This window comes from Glycine soja, chromosome 5 (assembly GCF_004193775.1).
Source record: "Glycine soja cultivar W05 chromosome 5, ASM419377v2, whole genome shotgun sequence".
In the NCBI taxonomy this organism is placed as follows: Eukaryota; Viridiplantae; Streptophyta; class Magnoliopsida; order Fabales; family Fabaceae; genus Glycine; species Glycine soja.
In genome coordinates, this window is record NC_041006.1 from 4,250,375 (window position 1) to 4,270,250 (window position 19,876).

At 28.4% G+C, this 19,876-nt stretch overlaps 1 protein-coding gene and 1 non-coding gene across 2 annotated transcripts; both read left to right on the forward strand.

Annotated features, from left to right (window-relative positions):
- The first annotated feature begins 6,058 nt into the window (after positions 1–6,058).
- On the forward strand, positions 6,059–6,139 carry TRNAL-AAG. The gene has a single exon. It is a non-coding gene; the product is annotated as a tRNA-Leu (tRNA).
- Positions 6,140–17,070: 10,931 nt separating this feature from the next.
- LOC114412063 (zinc finger protein SHOOT GRAVITROPISM 5-like) lies at positions 17,071–17,962 on the forward strand. Its single transcript, XM_028375831.1, has 2 exons — positions 17,071–17,636; positions 17,865–17,962. The coding sequence occupies exon 1, from the start codon at positions 17,133–17,135 to the stop codon at positions 17,592–17,594; it is 462 nt and encodes a 153-aa protein (XP_028231632.1). The 5' UTR covers positions 17,071–17,132; the 3' UTR covers positions 17,595–17,636; positions 17,865–17,962.
- The last annotated feature ends 1,914 nt before the right edge of the window (positions 17,963–19,876 follow it).

The window sequence follows — 19,876 nt, forward strand, 5'->3', positions numbered from 1 at the left end:
TTTTAGATTATAGATTGTGGATAGATTATATATAATAGATTATTATGAAACTTTTAAAAAAATATTATCAATACAAATTACAAAGAGAAGCAATGATAAAAGTGTAAAATCTAAAACCTTTAATATATTTTTTTTGCTAGATATTTAAAACCTTCAATTGTAAACATTAAAATCAACTACAAATTCAAGAATCCACGGGAGAGAAATAATTAACGTGTTACTTTTTTATAACTAAATAAATATAAATATTTTTCTACCAAACAAACATGATATTTTTTCAACTCAAGATAAATGTTATATACATTAACACAAACAAATAATAATTAAATATAAAAGGGAAATATATATAAAAAAGTAAAAATTACAAAGAAAATTAAATAATTATTGCTTTGCTCTATTCAATTACTTTTTTCTCTTTTTATTTTGAAGTAGTTTTCAACTTACCAAATCTCTCACAATTTCATGCGTTAAACTTGCAACATTTCATTGGAGGAAACACCCAACAGATATTCAATCTCATCTCCCTTGGCATGATAATGTTCCTAAAAGATAAAAAATAATGACACACATAATCAATTTCTAATATATACGTGTCTTGGCAAGAAAAACAATTTTATTAGGCCCGAGAATCATATGGTGAAATGCAAAGTTGTACCTTATATCATATTTCATCCTTCGTGGCAACAAACATTACTAGAAAAATAACAAATAACATACAACGACCATTTTAAAATACATTTAAAAATGGTTTTAAATCGTCTTTGAAGCCAACGTCGTCAAAGGTCAAAACTTCCGATGACAATTCCATTAAAAATCATCATTCTATGATGGTTTTAAACTAAAAACCGTTTTAGAATTGTACTCTTCTAAGACAGTTCTAAAGTAAAAATTGTCTTAAAAGGGAATCATTCTAAAATGGTTTTAAAATAGTACACGATTTTTAGTTAAGAATCATCTTAGAATGATTATTTTTTAAGACTGTTTTTAGATAAAAATCATCTTAGAATAATTACCTTCTAAAACGGTTTTAAACAAAAAATCGTCTTAGAATAATTTATTTTCTAAGATGGTTTATTTGAATATCATCATGTATTCAATTGTTTTTTCAATAAAATAAATATCAAATACAATAAAATTAAGTACTCATTTAATTATTTTTTTTCCTTATCAAACATACATTAGATTTTAATTAAGTATTTGAATTTAGCATATATTCTATACCATTAATCCACAAAAAAATGAGTTGTGTGAGAATAAAAAATTAGACTAAACATATAAAAATACTTAAAACATTAAAAATACCTAAAATTAAAGACAATTCATATTTCATAAGAATTAGACTATACATATGTTAGTGTTTGGCCACTTGAGATTGTAGTGATATTCTTAGGTTATACACAAAAATAGTATTTCATGAGCACATAAGCAAAGAAAAAGGGAAGCTCACCGAACGAAGACAGTGGTGCAGAGTTGTAGGTCGCAGCAGAGTCGAGGGCACAAGCGTAAGGCCAGGGGACAAGAGTGAGGCCACGACGCGAGACTGAGGCCATGGTGTTGTAAGAGTGATGGATAACTAAGGTATTGTTACATAACACAGTGGATGCGAGAGTGAGGGATTTCTAAACGAGAATAAGTGCGAGAGAACAGTGTCAAAATTAGATATATATTAAAACTTAAAGACAGATTTCAAAAACCGTCTTTGTCTTCATGGTTTCTAAGACGGTTTTAGCACAAAATTGTCTTAAATTAACTTCCACTTAATTCAAAAAATGCCACTGATTTTTTATATAGTGATTTCTATGACAGTCTTAAAAGTAACCTTCATCATAGAGTTCATTTCAACTTCATTCCAGAAGCATTATATTTATGAAAATGTCACCGCTTTATATACTAAGATGATTTTCTCTCGATCGTCGTTGAAGGTGTGTCATAAAAAAACTTTTTTTTAATAGTGAAATAAGGTTGTTCAATGCTTATTTTATAAGTTATTATGCTATCATTTTTTCATTCATCAGGATACAAATTATGACTCTTAAAATTGGAAAGTACAAAAGATCATTACTACAAAATAATAAACCTGAAGGTTACCAACAAATGGCAATACAAATAATGGAATTATTAAATAGCAAAACCTTCTCTATCTTTAAAGAGTCTCTTGATATTTTCATCTTCAATTTATTATTAATGCAAAATGAGAATGAAGAGTTACACATGTATGGAGGATTGAAAAGAATTTAATATTCATTCAATATCAATAAAAAAAATAGAAAAGTAAGAGTTGCACATTTGTTGAGAAGTGTGGTAATTAATTGTTTCAATATCACTTTAAAGTTTCAATATGAAGAGATATTGTTCACATTTGTTGTGGAGTTCAATGCTGTCATTAGTTTTTTTTATTACATTTTTAGGTTCAACTAATTATCAAACTTGATAGTTAATTTACAATTGTACCTCCAAAAATAAAGATTGTAGAAGTAGGAACTTATATATATATATATATATATATATATATATATATATATATATATATATATATATATATATATATATATATATATATATATATAGTTGTGTTTTCTGATAATTTAGGTCAACTTATATTTTAGTAGTACATGTTAGAAATGGTCTTTTTGTGTGTGTGATTTGAAAATTTTAGGTGAGTTTGATCTTATAAGTTCATCCAGATCAGGACAAGTTTTAAAACTCAAAAAACACTTACAAAAATATTTATAAATTGTCCGCTAATTATGTCCTCACATTGATATTAAAAATCAAATTTACGTTCTTATGAGATATAAGTATATTTTTTACCAACTGATTCATCTTTGTTAGCTTATTTTAGAAAGGATTTGATTAGCTTTTAGTTATGATAAAAAAAAATACAATTTATATTATCTAGTGTGTAATTAAATTATGTTACAGAAGGCTAATTTAATTTTCGATGCACTTTACTTAAATTCAATTTTAAATAGTATAAGCTTCCTTTTTTCTTTAGATCGTTGGCCTTGTTAAATGGCAAGCTCTATCTTATGGCCTGTTTGGAACGGCTTTCCAAAATCATGTTATAGTTGATTGGCGTCAAAGTTAAGTACACAATGATTAAATAGGTGTATAAAAGGAACCATATAACACGGTGCTAAACATGGATCCAATACCAATAAGTTGATGATTCCAATAATATTAGACTTAAATTCTTCAACTAAAATTTTAAATTTAACTATTATAAATGAAGATACATGGTTGAAAGGAGAGACAATCATATCTTTTGTGAATCATATTTCCTACCTCACTCTCTTAGGATTCTATATTGCATTAGATTTATTTTCACCTACCAATGCCCACTTTTTATTGAGGCTCACTCTATGCATCTCAAGGATGCATATCCAGTCACAATAAATAGAATTCATTGGCCATACACATCACCTATTCAGAAAAGGAAAAAAAAAACAATAATGGGAGGTATCCCACAACGTGTGCCTATGTCCTTTTCTTACAAAAAAAAAACTTGTAAATTTGAAAAAGAAAACATATAACATCAATTCATTATTATTTAGAAACTACAACCAGAGACATGGCTGTTTTATTATACCTAGCTATATCCTCTTCAGTCTTTACAAACTTTATTGAGAGGCTTTTTACGCTACTTTTCCAATTATTAAAAGATTTCACTAGATTTGAACATCAACTGGTTATATTTTCCACAAAAAAGGACACTAAAAAAAGTAAGTTAGAAAAATACTACTGTTTTGTCCATATTTTAAAATTTAAAACAAAACCCATAACAAACAAACTCGGAACTTTGTGAGCTAATCATCATCGAAGCTAGAGATGCAAATCATGCCAGCTCCCGAAAGCAATTTGTACAAGTGAGCATATGGAGTATAGATAATGATGGCAAAACATAATAGAATGAACTTTTTAAGTATGAAAGCTACAAACTATTTAATCATCAATTAGAGGGCACCATAAAGGCAAAGAGGCCAACAAGTTCAAGATATGATAGTGCCAATAGGACAAGGAAATATCACTTTCGGAAAGGTTTTACAAAGGGTTGGGTGGGCATGATGCATGATATATTGATGCATGTGAAAGTTTGGGAGGTTTCGAGGTTGAATATAATATGCATATGCAATCTGCCCTAGCAGCATTGCATTGAATCTAACTCCATTATCAACTTTAGGAGCCTAAACCGCATAAGCACCATTTGAGGGAGTGATGGAGGCCACTTTAGCACAATGATTCATTTATCATGGCCTCCAACTAAGCCTTGTGTAACATATTGGTTCCTTGGGACCCAATTTCGTGAACCCCAAAGTCCTTTATGTTCAAGCAGAATTCTTTAGGTGCACTTTGCCAGTTGTAGCATAAGAGTGTCCTTAATATGGTTTTCAACTTTTCACAAGAACGGATAGGAAAAAGATCCCGTTGTACCTCTTCTTTTTGTTTCTTTGTAAGAAACTTTCCTATTCCCTTTGTCTGCGTTCCCAAAGAGTAACAACTTGTGACTCTGAATATTAAGGAACGGTGTAAAAATACGCTTTATTGGTTATAAATAAATAAAACCGCATATTCATTGTAACATAGTTAATAGTTTGATAAACTTTATCACATCTGGGTTTGATAATAAAATATGTATGTGTTGTATCTGAACTTTTTAATATATACGTACATATACAAATTAGTCGGGTGTTGAATAAAAGTTTAATATCTCCTCAATAAAAAAAAATTTAAGAATTTTTTTAAGGAGAAAATGTAATAAAAACATTTAGGTTTAATGTTGCTTTTAGTTCATTATATTTTATAGTTATTTTTTATAAATTAAGTTTTAAAAGTTTCATTATTTTTTATATTTTTGAAATATATCATTTTGGTCCTTTATCAATATTTCATAAGAAACATTAGTAGTATTTTATTAACTTTTAAATTTAAAAAAATCAAAATGATACATTTCAAAAGCATAAAAAATGATAATAAAACTTAATGTATGAAAGCGAAACAAACACAAAATATAATGAACTAAAAATAATATTAGACTTTTTAAAATAATTAATTTCACAGATTTTTTAAAATAAACAACTAAAAAATTATCATGTCTTCCAATCTCTTCCAGATCTAAAAAAGTAAAGAATACAACATTACACAGGTCGAACAACATCAACACATAATCATCTCATGAGAATCATCCAAAATTATGGTTACGTAAGGAGGTTGCAACATAGACGAACAGGTGAAACATCAATCTTTTTGAGTCACTGGCTAGAGGCGAAGCGACGGAAGGAGAAGAGACTCTTATCCATTATGATTGAGAATAATTAATGAATTAAATTATTATTGTTATTAAATAATAAGCTAGATGAAGAGAATAATACTAATAATAATATGGGAGTGAAAGTTATTTTTGGGGTTTTAGATTCATCTCTTCATTATTTACTTAGTGACTTTTAATTTTTTAAATAAAAAAGATAATAATGGACTTTAGTTGTCATTATATTAACTTAATTATTCTAAAATGTAAAACACTGAAGAATCCAAAATTTCTAACAAAAAAATTGAAAAAATATCGAAATGATACATTTTAAAAATATAAAAGAATAAAATGAAACTTTTAAAATATAATATACTAGAGCAAAAGAGCAAAATAACTGTGAAATCATAATGAACTAAAAATGACATTAAATCATTTTAAAATTTAAAAATTAACCGAACACTAACATTTTTAACACAAAATTGAAAAAAGGATAAAAATAATATTTAAAAAACACAAAATAAAACTTTTAAAACTTAATATATCAAAATAAAATAATTACAAAATATAATGAAGAAAAACAACATTAAGTCAAACATTTACGAATAGTTTGAATTAGTGATAGCAAATTAATTACTTGAGGTGTGGGTTTGACTAGTGTTCTGATACATCCAAATTCATGGATCGTACCGTAAGCTTTGCCGCGATTATACCACCAAAACGCCTACACATCCGTGACTAAGGTCATGGTTAAGTTTTTAGACTTAATCTCTATTGATTTATTTAAAATACGTAGGGAATTTCTGACATCATGTTGAGATGGCCGAGTTGGTCTAAGGCGCCAGATTAAGGTTCTGGTCCGAAAGGGCGTGGGTTCAAATCCCACTCTCAACAAATTATTTAGGTGTTTGTTTTTCTCAATTTGTATTAATTATTTTTTTATTTAATTTTTCTTTCTTTCTCCATGAACATGAAGTTGAGATGGTCGAGTTGGTTAAGGTGCCAAATTAAAGTTCTGCTTCGAAATGGCGTGGGATACATCCCACTCTCAACAAATTGTTTTTTAGATCCATTATATAAAAAGCTTCCTACCATTTCGTATGAACATAAAAGCTTTTTGCAACTTCTTAGTGATTGCAATTTAAATTGACTCTACATCTAAAATGTAATTTTTTTTTCTGCTTCTATTTCAGTAAATGCACAAGAGTCGTACCTTATTCTTCTTCATTAAACATATTATTTTTCCTAAACCAAGCATCCTATATTCCTGATCTTATATTATTAATTTATTATACTTAACGAAGCTAAATATAGTGATTTGGCACGCGGCAAGCACACAAAAACAATTGTTGTATAACTAAATAAAATTCCCTACTTCAATAAATAAAAAAAAAGACAACATACGAATGTAACCAATACTTTTTCTTCCCTTTTAACTAAATAAAATGGTAACACTTTTTTTTTCCAACTTCATTATCAAGAATATTTCATTATATGAAACATAGATTTAATTTAGTTTTATACGCAATTACAATTGGAAATTTATATTTTTTTATCTAATGTGAGTTCATATTATAATGATAATTATATTAATTATTTATATTTAGTAGCTACATTTTAAGTAATCTAATTATGTGAGTCCACATGTTTTGTTAAAATATTTAAAAAGATGTTATATTAACTTAACGTAATATCCTAATTTTAATATAATAACTGTTATTAGTTTTGGTTTAAAAATTATTAGTATAAGAATTTATTTTAATTAAAATGATTATGATTATGATTATGATAATATATATTTGAAATCAAGAAGTACGCTGAGCTGGAGGGTGTCGCCAGTGGCACAGGCGAGACATGCTGCTGACGTGCACTGATCTCGCTAGTTTCTCCTGCGAGACACACCCATATTAAAATGCTGGAAGCATGCCGCCCATCTAATTGGCAGTGCCAATGTAGAATATATATATTTGTCATTTTTGTATGTCGCCAATAACTTTGATTCGTGCGTTTTAATCGGAAAGCTTAAAGGAAATTGCTTATTGGTGGTACCAATTCGAGTCGCATGAAATGCTGCAATAGCTGATCACCCATGATTTCTGTTAATCGTCTTTTTTTACATTTACAATTGAGCTAATTACAACAAAAAATCTGCTCGTAAAGCTTTAGCAAATAACTCTCATAATGTGTTGATACAGAATGAATAGGAAAAAGAGTTATTTTATTTTATTGTGTTGATGCAGCATAATAGTATATAAATTTTTTGGTATTTTTCTTCAATTTTTATTATATATATATTTAAAAAAAATTGAAGAAAAATACCAAGAAATTTATATACTAAAAAAAAAACAGGAGCAGTAGCTCCTAAAGTAGAAATTGAAAAATGTTCTTTTTTGGTCCCGTAAGCTAAGAAATAAAAAAACAGAAAAGATAAATTCCTCACAAAGAACACTATTATGTTATATTTATTTCTTTGTAAATTTTCATCTGGCCTCCACCCCTTTTTACTCCAGCTTTCTTTTATATAATGTTGTCAGTAGTATAATACACTTTTATTTATTTATTTCATGTTTGGTTAAAAAAACATTCAAATCATATTGAGACAAAAGTAAATTAAGTGGAAAATGGCAAATTTACTGTAAAATGCTGGAAGCATGCCGCCAATCTAATTGGCGGGACATGCCCAATTAGATATGAATACGAAGTAGAAAAAAGAAAACATGTTATAACTTAATTTACAAAGAAATAAATAAATATATATAAAATGCTGGAAGTAAATTAAGTTATAACATGTTTTACAAGACTAAATTGAGTAAATTAAGTCCTACGACTTTCCTATCCAAACAAATACACATTAATTAAATTTACCTCCTTTAAAAAAAATTAATTAAATTTACCCCAAGTCCCAAACACTGCAAGGGAGATATACTTTAATTTTCTTGAAATATATACAAAATAAACTACAGCCATATAATTAAAATTATTATTTTTATATATAAAAAGCAATAGAAAACATGTCCCGCCAATTAGATTGGCAGCATGCTTCCAGCATTTTAATATGGGTGTGTCTCGCAGGAGGAACTGGCGAGATCAGTGCACGTCAGCATGTCTCGCCTGTGCCACTGGCGGCACCCTCCAGCTCAGCGTACTTCTCGCCATCTGCAATGGCGGAACACCTATGTCGCCAGTTCTTCTGGCGGCATCCATGAAAGAACAGACCCCCCTCGTAAAAAATTTAAAAATAGACCCTTTTTCGTAATTAGTTTTTAAAAGTACCCCCCTATAGTAAATTTGCCGAGTTTTCACAAGTAAGAGTTTGTTTGTGTGAGGATGTTTTACAAGTAGCTATAATATTGTTTTATGTTAATGATTGATTTATATGATGTTATAATGTTTTAGGTATGCCATTGTAAATTATTGTTGAATGTTCAGTGCATGGAATTAGAGAATTTATTGGTTAGTTATTTGGAATGATATTTTGTAATTATGTGTGAGTTGGTCATAACTTTCTAGGAATGGATGATGATGTACACTCTATTTTGAGAAATTAACATGAGATGTCTTCAGAGAAGAGGATGAGATCTATAATAGATACCTTCGTTTGTGATGAGGACGAGATTTACATAAATACCTTCATCTTGGATGAGGAATAGATTATGGATACTTTCATTTATAATGAGAAAAGTAGTAAGACATATGAATATGAATTCATATATCCTTTTAAGAATTTGAGATTTATATTTGTTCTAAAAATAAAAAAGTTGAATTTAATGATTATAGAAATCATTGAGTTGTATATGTAATATTTGTTTGTTAAAGAATTGAATACAATGAAGTTTTTATGTTTATTTGTTGGAGTGTTATTTCATTGTGCAAATAATTTGTGGTTGTTTTACAAGTATGTATCTATTATTTTTAATTTAATTTTACGGATATTATAGTTGAATTTTTTCGCTTATTGCATCAGCTAAGAACATTACTTTGTGAACTCTTTTAGAACTTGTTTTATTCATTAGGATTAGTATTTCATTAAAATTGATGTTTTTAGATACCAAGAAAAAAAATTAGACAAAGGAGAGTTGAAGATTTAATTTATTATTAATTAAACTTTGTACATGTAAATATTTAAGAATAAAATTATTTATTCATATAAAAACTCATTTATTTATAATATTTGAAATATTTCAAATCATTAAAAATTTTAAATTCTTATTTTATGCATGTTTTAGAGTATATTTTTCGTTACATATTATTATTGTAACAAATTTCGTTATACTTATAACAAGTGAATATCTTTATTGGTTCACTTTGACGTAATGAGAATTTTAGTGTCGTTGATAAGTAAGAGATCTTTTTGTTCCCTAATATATTAAGTGACACAATGGTTTATTTTATCTCCATTTGAATAATTAGAAATGTTTTCATTAAAGATGTTTTGATTGTGGAAGAATCACAAGAACATTACTCATGTTTATGGTTGATTGTTGTAAAGATTTCAAAAAAATTGTCAAAATTAGGTAAATTAAGAACCAACTATCAATATATTTATTTTAATTCTTAATAATTATGTTATAAATCTTGGAACCTTTAGTATGTTTTCTAGTTGTAATTTTTGGCTTCCACACAGATAAATAAATAAATAATACATGCTAAATATGAATTAAATTTTCAACAATTATTTTTTAGTTTAGATCCAATAGTTTTTTTAAAAGTTTACTCCTTTTTTTTATTTAAAACATTATTCGTATGCATTAAATTAGATTCGTTTAATTTGTATACATTATTAATGTTAAAAAAATTACATTTTCAATTAATTAAAAAATAATTTAGATATTTTTTTAGAATAATTATTATAGAAATTAATAATTTTATCAAACACATCAATTCATTGAAAATGGTATAAAAAAATAACTACATTGTCAGTACGTACTAATTAGATTCAAATTATAATTATTACTCACAAGAGAAATTAAATATCTTTGTTTATCTTCTTTTAAATTTGTGACGGTGTTTTTTTATAACATTTGCTTTCAAAATTTATATTTAAATTATTTTAAATTAATTATGTAATTTTTCTTATAATTTCAAATATCACTTCTTTTAAGTTTTGACTATATTCTTTAATCGCTCGCTTATTTATTTGAGGAAATATATTAAGCTGTAATATATATATATATATATATATATATATATATATATATATATATATATATATATATATATATATATATATATATATATATATATATATATATATATAATACATAAAACAAATGTTTCTTATTAATATACTTTATTTAAAAATAAATAAATATTAACATTTGTAATTGCTAACAGTGGCGGATCACACTTTCTTGAGGGCTCACTTTTAAAAAGTTACATGTTGAAGGTATATATTTTGTCTTTTCTAATTTTATATATTTGAACCTCATGTCTCTAATTTTTTCCTCTTTTTCATAATAATAATTATTAATTTTTTTTATAAATAATTTGTTCTCTCTAACTCAGGTCCTAATCCGTCACTAATTGTTAACATCCTATGTCTAAAAATAATAATTATTAATTTTTTTATAAATAATTTATTCTCTCTAACTCAGGTCCTAATCCGTCACTGATTGCTAACATCCTATGTCTAAAAATAATTTATTATTACACTCAAACAATCATATTTTTTTTATCAGATCAAGTCAAACAATCATATTAAACTTTATCAACAAAATAATAACTCAATAACTTGATGATACTTGTTAAAACAGTCCAGAAATTTTTAAGTCATATTTTTTTTCTCTTTAAATCTTTCTAACATTTAATAGGAGATAAAAAGGTAAAAATTTAATTCTCACATGTTTTCTCTCTTTAAAATCTTTAATATAAACAAGAGGCTTATTATAAAGTTTCTCTATCTCTCTTTCTCTCTCTTTTCTCTCCACACAACTAAACACTATGTTACATATTGCCATTTATTTTTAAAAATAATTTGATTTTAACTTGACAACAAATTATAAGCAACATGATAAAACTAGTAAGGATTCTGCAGGGTGGCAGTACAGGTAATTCTATCTTTTCACATTTTGTTGTTGTGCATTAGATTCTTTAACAACTTTTATTGGCCAGGTTTTCTCAATTAAGTTACATTACCTTTTTCTCATGCTAACTAGACCACACAGATTTGATCACTACTCTGCATGCATGTACCTTGTTTACATGTTGGCATTAGAAAAAAGAAAAGGATCGTGGTGGATTTCCCACCCACATGATGCTTAGATTTAGAAGATGAAAAAGAAATTGTAGGACCCCTACCCCTCAGATGAAGGGTCCTAAGTGTGAGAGTCAGCGAAGCACAATGATCAATCATGTTTAGCCCCTCTCTATATTACTAATATTAGGCTATTTGCCACTCTCCCACGTGCCAACCTGCCCAAAGCGTGGGCGTGGGTTGCTGAATAATTACGTAGAAAGTGTCTTTCCTTTTTAGCTCCCCACCCCAACCCTATACCATAAAGCTATAAAATTTCATTCAACCAAAATAAAATTTACACAACCCACAGTGCAATAAAACTCGACGAGGAAAATATATATTAATTTAAACATGAAAAATATATTTTTTTTAACATAATATAATTTTAATGATTTTGTTAAATTTTTTTTGCTTGGATTTTTTTTTGGGGGGGTGGGGGAAGGGAAACATATTTTATGAAATGTTATAATTTAGTTATTTTATACAATATTTACTGAAAAAACAATTAACAAAAGTCACAACATTAGATGTCTTAAAGTATAGTTTGTATTCCTTCTCTCCGAAAAATAAATTAAACACTTGCTCTAATATTTCGAATTTTCATTAAGATGATCACCACCTGAAAGCAAAGGACCAAGCTTATATTTTCAATAACTTCTAAAATATTAATTTTGATATGTTAATTAAAAGGTAATTTCTAGTTAACTAAGTATTAAGTCTACATGAACTAAACCAAATAAGAGAGTTTAACTTAATCAAGTTGAACAAATATATATAACTCAAAATACCTCGTGTTTTTTTTCCGCGGGTGTTTTAGTTTGACTAATGATCTTAAATTTCAATCTTGAATAAATAGTTGTATTAAATACTAAAAAAGAAAGTTTTATAACTTTTAATAATTTTATCCAACTTAAACAAGATTATTTGTCATGAATATATTTATGATTGTAAAAAAAAAAAAAACTAACTCAACCTGAATTCTATCTAGAATGTCCGGAATTAGAATTTTGGAATCATCACTTTAGAAAGGAACTTTATCAATGGCTAAAGATTCACGGCTATGTTTGTAGAGATACTTAGCAGGGGAGTAAGCGGATCAGGCATACTTTGTCCGATCCAACTCTACCTAATTAAAATTTTTGGATTTGGATTGGATCATTGAATTGATTTTATTTTTATGAATCTAATTATAATTGGATTGAATAATGGATTCAAAATTTTGAACTCAATCAAAATTCAACCCAACCCAACCTTCATGTACTAAAACAAACATAATAAGATACTAATTATATTTTATATATTAAAACTTAATAGTAATTTAGTAATATAAAAATTATAAAACTCTAAAGGCTAAAGTCACTTGGTCTCACAGTGACTTTATCACTCATTCTAACAAGCCGCAACAAAGTTTCTCCTTAAAACCTACTAGCATCGTGTTAGTTGCTAGTCGTCGCCGCCAGAGTTGTAAAATCATAATTGAAGGAGGCATGGATCAAAGGAACAAATGAATGGAGTTGATTGGCTTATCTTTTGTAAAGCAATATATTTATGGTTTAACTTCTTTCTATTTATCATATGAGTATTACAATGTTTTATGGTTGAGTTGGCCATGAGTACACTATACATGATGAACATCTGTTTTCTTGATTAATAATATATAAAATAATATGTTTATTATTTATATTTAGATTTTACATCTATTTTATACCTCTTTTAAAGAAAGAATGTAAATGAGTTAAATTATTTATGAACTATTTGGATTTGAATGTTCATTCAAGTTTTTTTTGTTTAAACAATGGTCAACCGCAAGGCTATCAAACTCGAGAGTTTATGCAGACTCATGAGAGTTTCATAGACTTGACTCGCGACTCAACTCGTAAATTCGTAAGAGTTTATTTCGTATAAAGATAATATCTATAAATAATATATTAATTAAACATTTCAACAATATAATAAAATAAAATAGTAAATTATAAAATTCAAAATATTTAATTAACCAAGCCTAGTAATAATACAACACTATTAGATAATAACTTAAAGATGTTATAGTAGTGGTAGATGATTCTCATCGAGAGTTTGTTGTTATTAGAGAATAAAGGTTTGATATTATTAAAGGTGAAAATTTTGTATTTGAGAATAATACACTAAATGAAGGTATGTTGAATACTATACAAAAAGAAAACAATAAAAAATGACTTACATTTTGGTCTAATTTTTTTAACTTGCTAACTCATTGACTTGGTGGTAAACTTGAGAGTTTATCGAGTTTACTCAGAGTTTATAGAGTTTGCCTAGAGTCTACTAAAAAAGAGTTTACTCGAGAGTCAACTCGCAGAGGACAAGTGAATTTGTAAACTCGTAAGAGTTAGCGAGTTAACTCGAGAGTTTGATAACCATGATCAACCGTATTAGTTCTTTCACTTATGCATGCTCATAATTGAATTTATTTGATCTAATAAAAAAAGCTCTTTGGAAAAAATGAACAAAATTGAATAATTATTTTATTTTTAAAAATATTTTGTTTGGTTTAATTTTCAATTTTTATTTACAATACTGAGGGAAACCAAGTGTTACTATTAGTTACACATTTTCTACAATTTACGTACTCGTAAAATAATAAATTTTAACCAATTATTTTTTATTAAACTTTGTTATGTTTTGCAAAGTAAATGCACTTATCTACAAAACAATAAAAATGAATATTTAAAACCTTAAGTATCATCTCTAGGACTTGTTTATATTTATTAAGTCAATTAATTCTTAGTTTTTTAGGATAATTCTTTAAAGAATAAAAAAAATGGTGTTAGATTAAAATACGATCAAAGAAATTAAGATGGATAAAAGTAAAATGAAGAAATATTCCAAAGATCGATTTCCTACAAGCAACTATTCACTATGGAAACCTGAGGTATCAAGTTTCATCTATGCAATCATTGACATGTTACCCAAATCAACTTATAATTTAATTTCTTCTTAAATAACAATCACTTATTCCAAAACTAGTAGCATCCAATGATTACGCAATAATGTTAATATTTCCCCCTAAATTATTATCTTTTGATGATCGTGCAAGACAATAATTAAGAACAACAACCCAATAAATTCGTTAATTAAATAAATGATTGAAAGTAAAAAAAAAAAAAAAGGATTTATTGAGGATGACAATTTTTAACATACATTTTATGTAACTCAGCAATTGAACCAAATTGTGCAGGTACTATAGAGTGAGCAAGAGTAAGGGATTTATTATGAAATTACCACTATTTCATTAATTCAAGTGAAGGAATTGATTCGGTACAAAAAAAGTGAGGGAATTTATTACAATTGTCAAAATTACGCTAAATTAGTTTAAAACAGTAGAGATTTATAAGAATAAAACTAACTTAAGTGACCAAGATATTGAGTATAACTTTTTTCAAATTTTACTCGAGTAATCAAGATTCAACCTAAGATATTGCAATTTCCCATAACGGCGTCAAAAACTTATAGGAGAAAATTGGAAGTGTGAAATTATCGTCGAATAACATATATTGAATCCACGGTTTGACTTTGCAAACAATATAATATATATATATATATATATATATATATATATATTCGATTGAAACTAAACAAAAATGAAAGAAATTTAACTGCATATTTGTTTGAAGAAATTATGTTGAGAATCAAATTAAAAAAAAAAAGAAGCAAGTAATTAAGTTGGAGGAAAATTCAAATAAGAGAAAACCTCAAAGATTTAGAGTTGACATCATGATTTCCTATTGACTAAATCTTTTTATCTTTATGTTCTTGTTGGTTTTCTACGAAGATAAATTAATCTAAGATAACATATTTTTTCTTTTAAGATATTAAGGTATATCTAATTAAATTAACCCATACTTTTATGGTAACTTTGTTAAAAATACTTTTGTGTTTTAATTCCTAAGCTTCCTGCCTAATAATGTTCCAACATGAACTTTTACTATAGTACAGTATTAAGTTATGAGTTTTCATTTTTCACTTCTCCACCAGCGCGCACGTGCGGTCATAATTATTACACACCCACATTCATATTCTCCATGTCCCTGCTCATCTCGTCTCTGTAAAAGAAAAAGTCAATATTAAGAAAAACTAAAAAGATAGCACCAACTTTTCACCATTTGAATTCTGAAATCTCAAACCCACGGGGTCCCTCTCTTCCCAATAACGTGATCCGTTATTTTCCCTCCCTTTTCCTCAATCTCATAACGGATTTTCCCACCCTTCCAAACCCGCATCCCTACCTTTTACCTAAATTACTCTCTTGTCCTCATGCATTTTTTATTCTTACTATTTACGGTTCTAAAGAGACAACCACAACATAACAAAGTCAAAGAAATCAGATTAATTATTGGGTGTAAAATGTTTGTGTACTTTTCCCCCTCACTTTTTCACGTGTAATAAGATTATATAAAATCAATTATTTATTCCTTCACCAACTTTTTTTTATACTTAAAAACGTTTTAAATTACCTTTAATCAAATAACTTTTTCCCCTAGTCACAACTAAATCAAAATATTTGAAAAATACAATTTAGCCGAGTGCAATCAAAAAACAACTAATAAAAATAGAAACAAATAATTAAGGGCGTCAAAATTAAAACAATGCCACTATATATTCATATTGCATCCCAAATTCCATATAACCCAATTATGAAACTCATAAGTTTTTTTTTTTTTTTTTATCATTAACGGCAAAATGACCCTACCAACAATGTCCTTGATTAATTTTTTTAACAAAAAAATATAATAGTTTAAATTTAACTAATCCCTTAATAAATAAAAATAAATAATTCTTATAGCAAATCTAGATAGAATATTAGTTATGTTGACCGTAGTTAACTTGCTACATACAGCTTTTCTTTTTCTTCATAAACTACAACAGTATTTTATTAGCATTGAACACATGATTGACATTAATTAATTAGTTTGTTAAAATTTAAATATTAATTTTAAGTTTGATTGAACATAATTACTTCTATAAAAAAATACTTGTGGTCTCTAAAAAATAAAAAAATATTTTAAATTTCTTATGTGATAACAGATATAATTATAATTAATAAATATTTAACTCTTTTATACGTTGGTGATAGATTTCAACTTTCACCTTGTAAACAATTTTTGTTTTAAGAAAGTAAATTTTTTTTAGTAGCACATTTTGGTGTCTGGAAATATTAAAATTTAACTACTTTCTGATAATAATTTTGGTTCGTACTAGAAAGAAAAAAATAAACAAATTCTATGATGATATTCTAAGAGGAAATTAACAATGCAAAACAATAATTAATTTTTCTCATATATATATATAATCTATGATGATATTTGTGACCATTTAATTTAATTTGATAGTTCTCCATTTAATCGAGATGATTAACCATATAAACTATTTTTAATAATAATAAATTATTTAGAGACTATTTTTTTTTTAAAAATAGTTTAAGGATTAAAAATTCAAAATCTCCGGCAGTTTAGGACTAAAAACTTAATTAATAAGGATAAAGTGGTAATTTAAAGTGGCGAAGTTGTTTATATATAGCTCCCGCTACGGGGATTCGGTAGTCCTAACTCCCTGTTTTCGTTACACTACTACTACCCGATCAAAACAGTTTCCTTCTCCTTCTTCTTCTCTCTTTCAATGGAAGACGAAGTCAACAGAGAACTCGACCTTCTGCCATCTTCGCGCTCCAACTCCTCCCTCCTCCGCCTCTGCTCGGCGGTCTCCTCCTCCTCCACCACAGACTGCGGCGGAGGCGGCGGCGGTGCCCCCTCGCTCGACCTGCAGCTCTCCATCAGCGTGCGGCCGCCGGCGGCCGTGCTGATGTGCGACGGCGTGGAGGCACTCAAGTGGCAGGCCGCGGAGCAAATCCGCCTCGCCGCGATGGAGAAAGCCTACGCGGAGCGGGTGAGGGAGCTCACCCGGCGCGAGATGGAGATGGCGCAGACGGAGTTCGCACGTGCGCGCCAAATGTGGGAGCGTGCGAGAGAAGAGGTAGAGCGAGCCGAGAGAATAAAGGAGCGTGCCACCAGACAGCAGGTGGATTCCACGTGCATGGAGATCACTTGTCATTCCTGTAGGCAAAGGTTCAGGCCCGCTTGAATTCAATTCATCCACCAAAATAAAAAAAAAACCATTCCAATGGTAAAACATTTCTCTGTTCCCGTTTTTTTTTTTTTTTTTATCTCTGTTTTCTAACCAACAAACTCGACCAAGCAGAATAACACCCCCTTTAATTAACCGTTTTTGCTTCATCACAAATTAGTTAGTTAGTTAGGATTGGTTAATTAGCATGTGTCTCTCTCGTGTGTAAATGTTTTAATTTAATTTCCTTTATGTGTTTTTGTTATATGTTTGGCGATGAACAAACAGACAGGACAATTAATACTCAGGTACCCGAGCAAGGTCCCATGAGAGAGGATGGGAGAGTTAATAATACCGAATCATTAATCAGTTTTCTTTAATTTTTTTCTGCGAATGAATCTGTTCTTGTTTACCTTTTTGAGTTAAAAGGATAAATCAGAGTCCAGAAATTGAACAACAGAACAAGTGTGATCGTAACTAGTGCAGGACCTGTAGTTTTCAATTTTTTCGTAAACTTGTTAGTTACATTACATCGTTATTATTACATATCTCGAGATGTTATAACTAGTACAGAATTTTCTGCGGATAGTTGAATTAATGCAGAAAATTAAGAACAAGGACGATCTTGGCTCAAAATCATTTAGATGGCTGTCTGTTCTATCTTATTCATCTGCGCTATGGTACAGTACTATTGTATTGATATTGGCCTTTTAAGCAAAATTAATATTTAAACATATAGCTATGTTAAAATTAAGGTGGTAATATATATATACACAGTAGTGAGAGACTGATCGCGAATAACGGAATGATGATAAACTTGGTGAGACAAGACCCCAAGTTGAGAACTTCGATGACGATAGAACAAATGAATCGGAACAAAAAGCATAGTATAGCACCAATCACCACAAAGACGAGATAGCTGTATCCACTTGTATTCAACTTCTTAACTTTTGCACAATATCACAGACACACCGAACACCCACTGTCCCTGTTCATTTTGGATCGGATTACTGACTAAAAGCATCAATATCAGAACAGTGAACAGTAGTGCTCCTTTTCGAAGATGTTGCAAGACTGGAATTAGCTTGATATGTCGGCAACCCCCCTTTTTAATTTTCTCTGTACCAAAAAAAAAAGGTTTAGATAAAGGAAAGTAAGCAAAGAAAGACAACTAATTTTGGTCTATATATATATATTTATCTATTGTATTCTCTGGGTCGAATTGTAATCTGATCCAATGATTTTATCAGATTCAAATCCAATCCAATTACTTTAAAAATGTCCACGTATCGAGATCCTCAGATACATGATATAACGTCTTCATACGCTCAACTTATTATGATTCCGGAATATTGGAATGGGGGAGAGTGGATAGTAGGATAACATAAAAACCTTCACTTTAACCTAGGAATGGAGATTAGACGTTACACTTCATTTAAATACTCTGGATTCCGTTGCCTCCACGTACTAGAAAACCTTTTCTAAAAAATCTACTTATCCTCAAATTCAATATTAGAATTCCAACTTAATTTGTAAAGAAATGAAAGTAAACCAAGAGAGTCAAAATTCGTAGTTTGCGATTGTCAAGCAAAGCAACCCTCTGAGTAATATAACACTCAGATACGTACAGTGAAAACGGTCAACAAGGGTGTGACACAATAATACAGTAGCCACTTTGATTCTATTATGAACTGAAAAAGTATCCAGTGGGCGCAAATCATAGACTTTGCGAAAAGTACGTTTGAGAAACGTTAGGGAAGGCATGGAGTCGCAATCCTGATGATAAGTCAAATTTGTATCTAGTCCTCCATTTATTTCCATATGATTTAATTTTATCATATTGAGTAATAATCCAGATATTATGTGCCCATCAATTGGCTTACTAACTACTACTGGTCTTTGTTACTAACTATTGCACGACATGCTTCAAAAGTAAGTTACTGCCTCGGTGTCCTTTTGATAAAACAACAATGGTAATTTTACATTATTTATTTATAGTGACGAAGGAAAAAGAAAAAAAAAATAGTGGGTTCGAATTTTTTGTTTATAAAAAACTAATAATATTAATAATTAATATTTGTTGATAAAAAATATTTATTTATAATATATTTATTTATATAAATTTTTAAAATAATAAAAGAAACATATATTTTAATAAATTTTTATTTGATATTTTCCAAATATGAAAGTTCAAAGAGTGATCGATGAGAAAAAATTATGTACAAGAATAAATAAATGGGGACTTAAGTTACAACGTTTGTTTGTTCTGCTTCTTTGTGGATGTTGGAATATTTAACAAA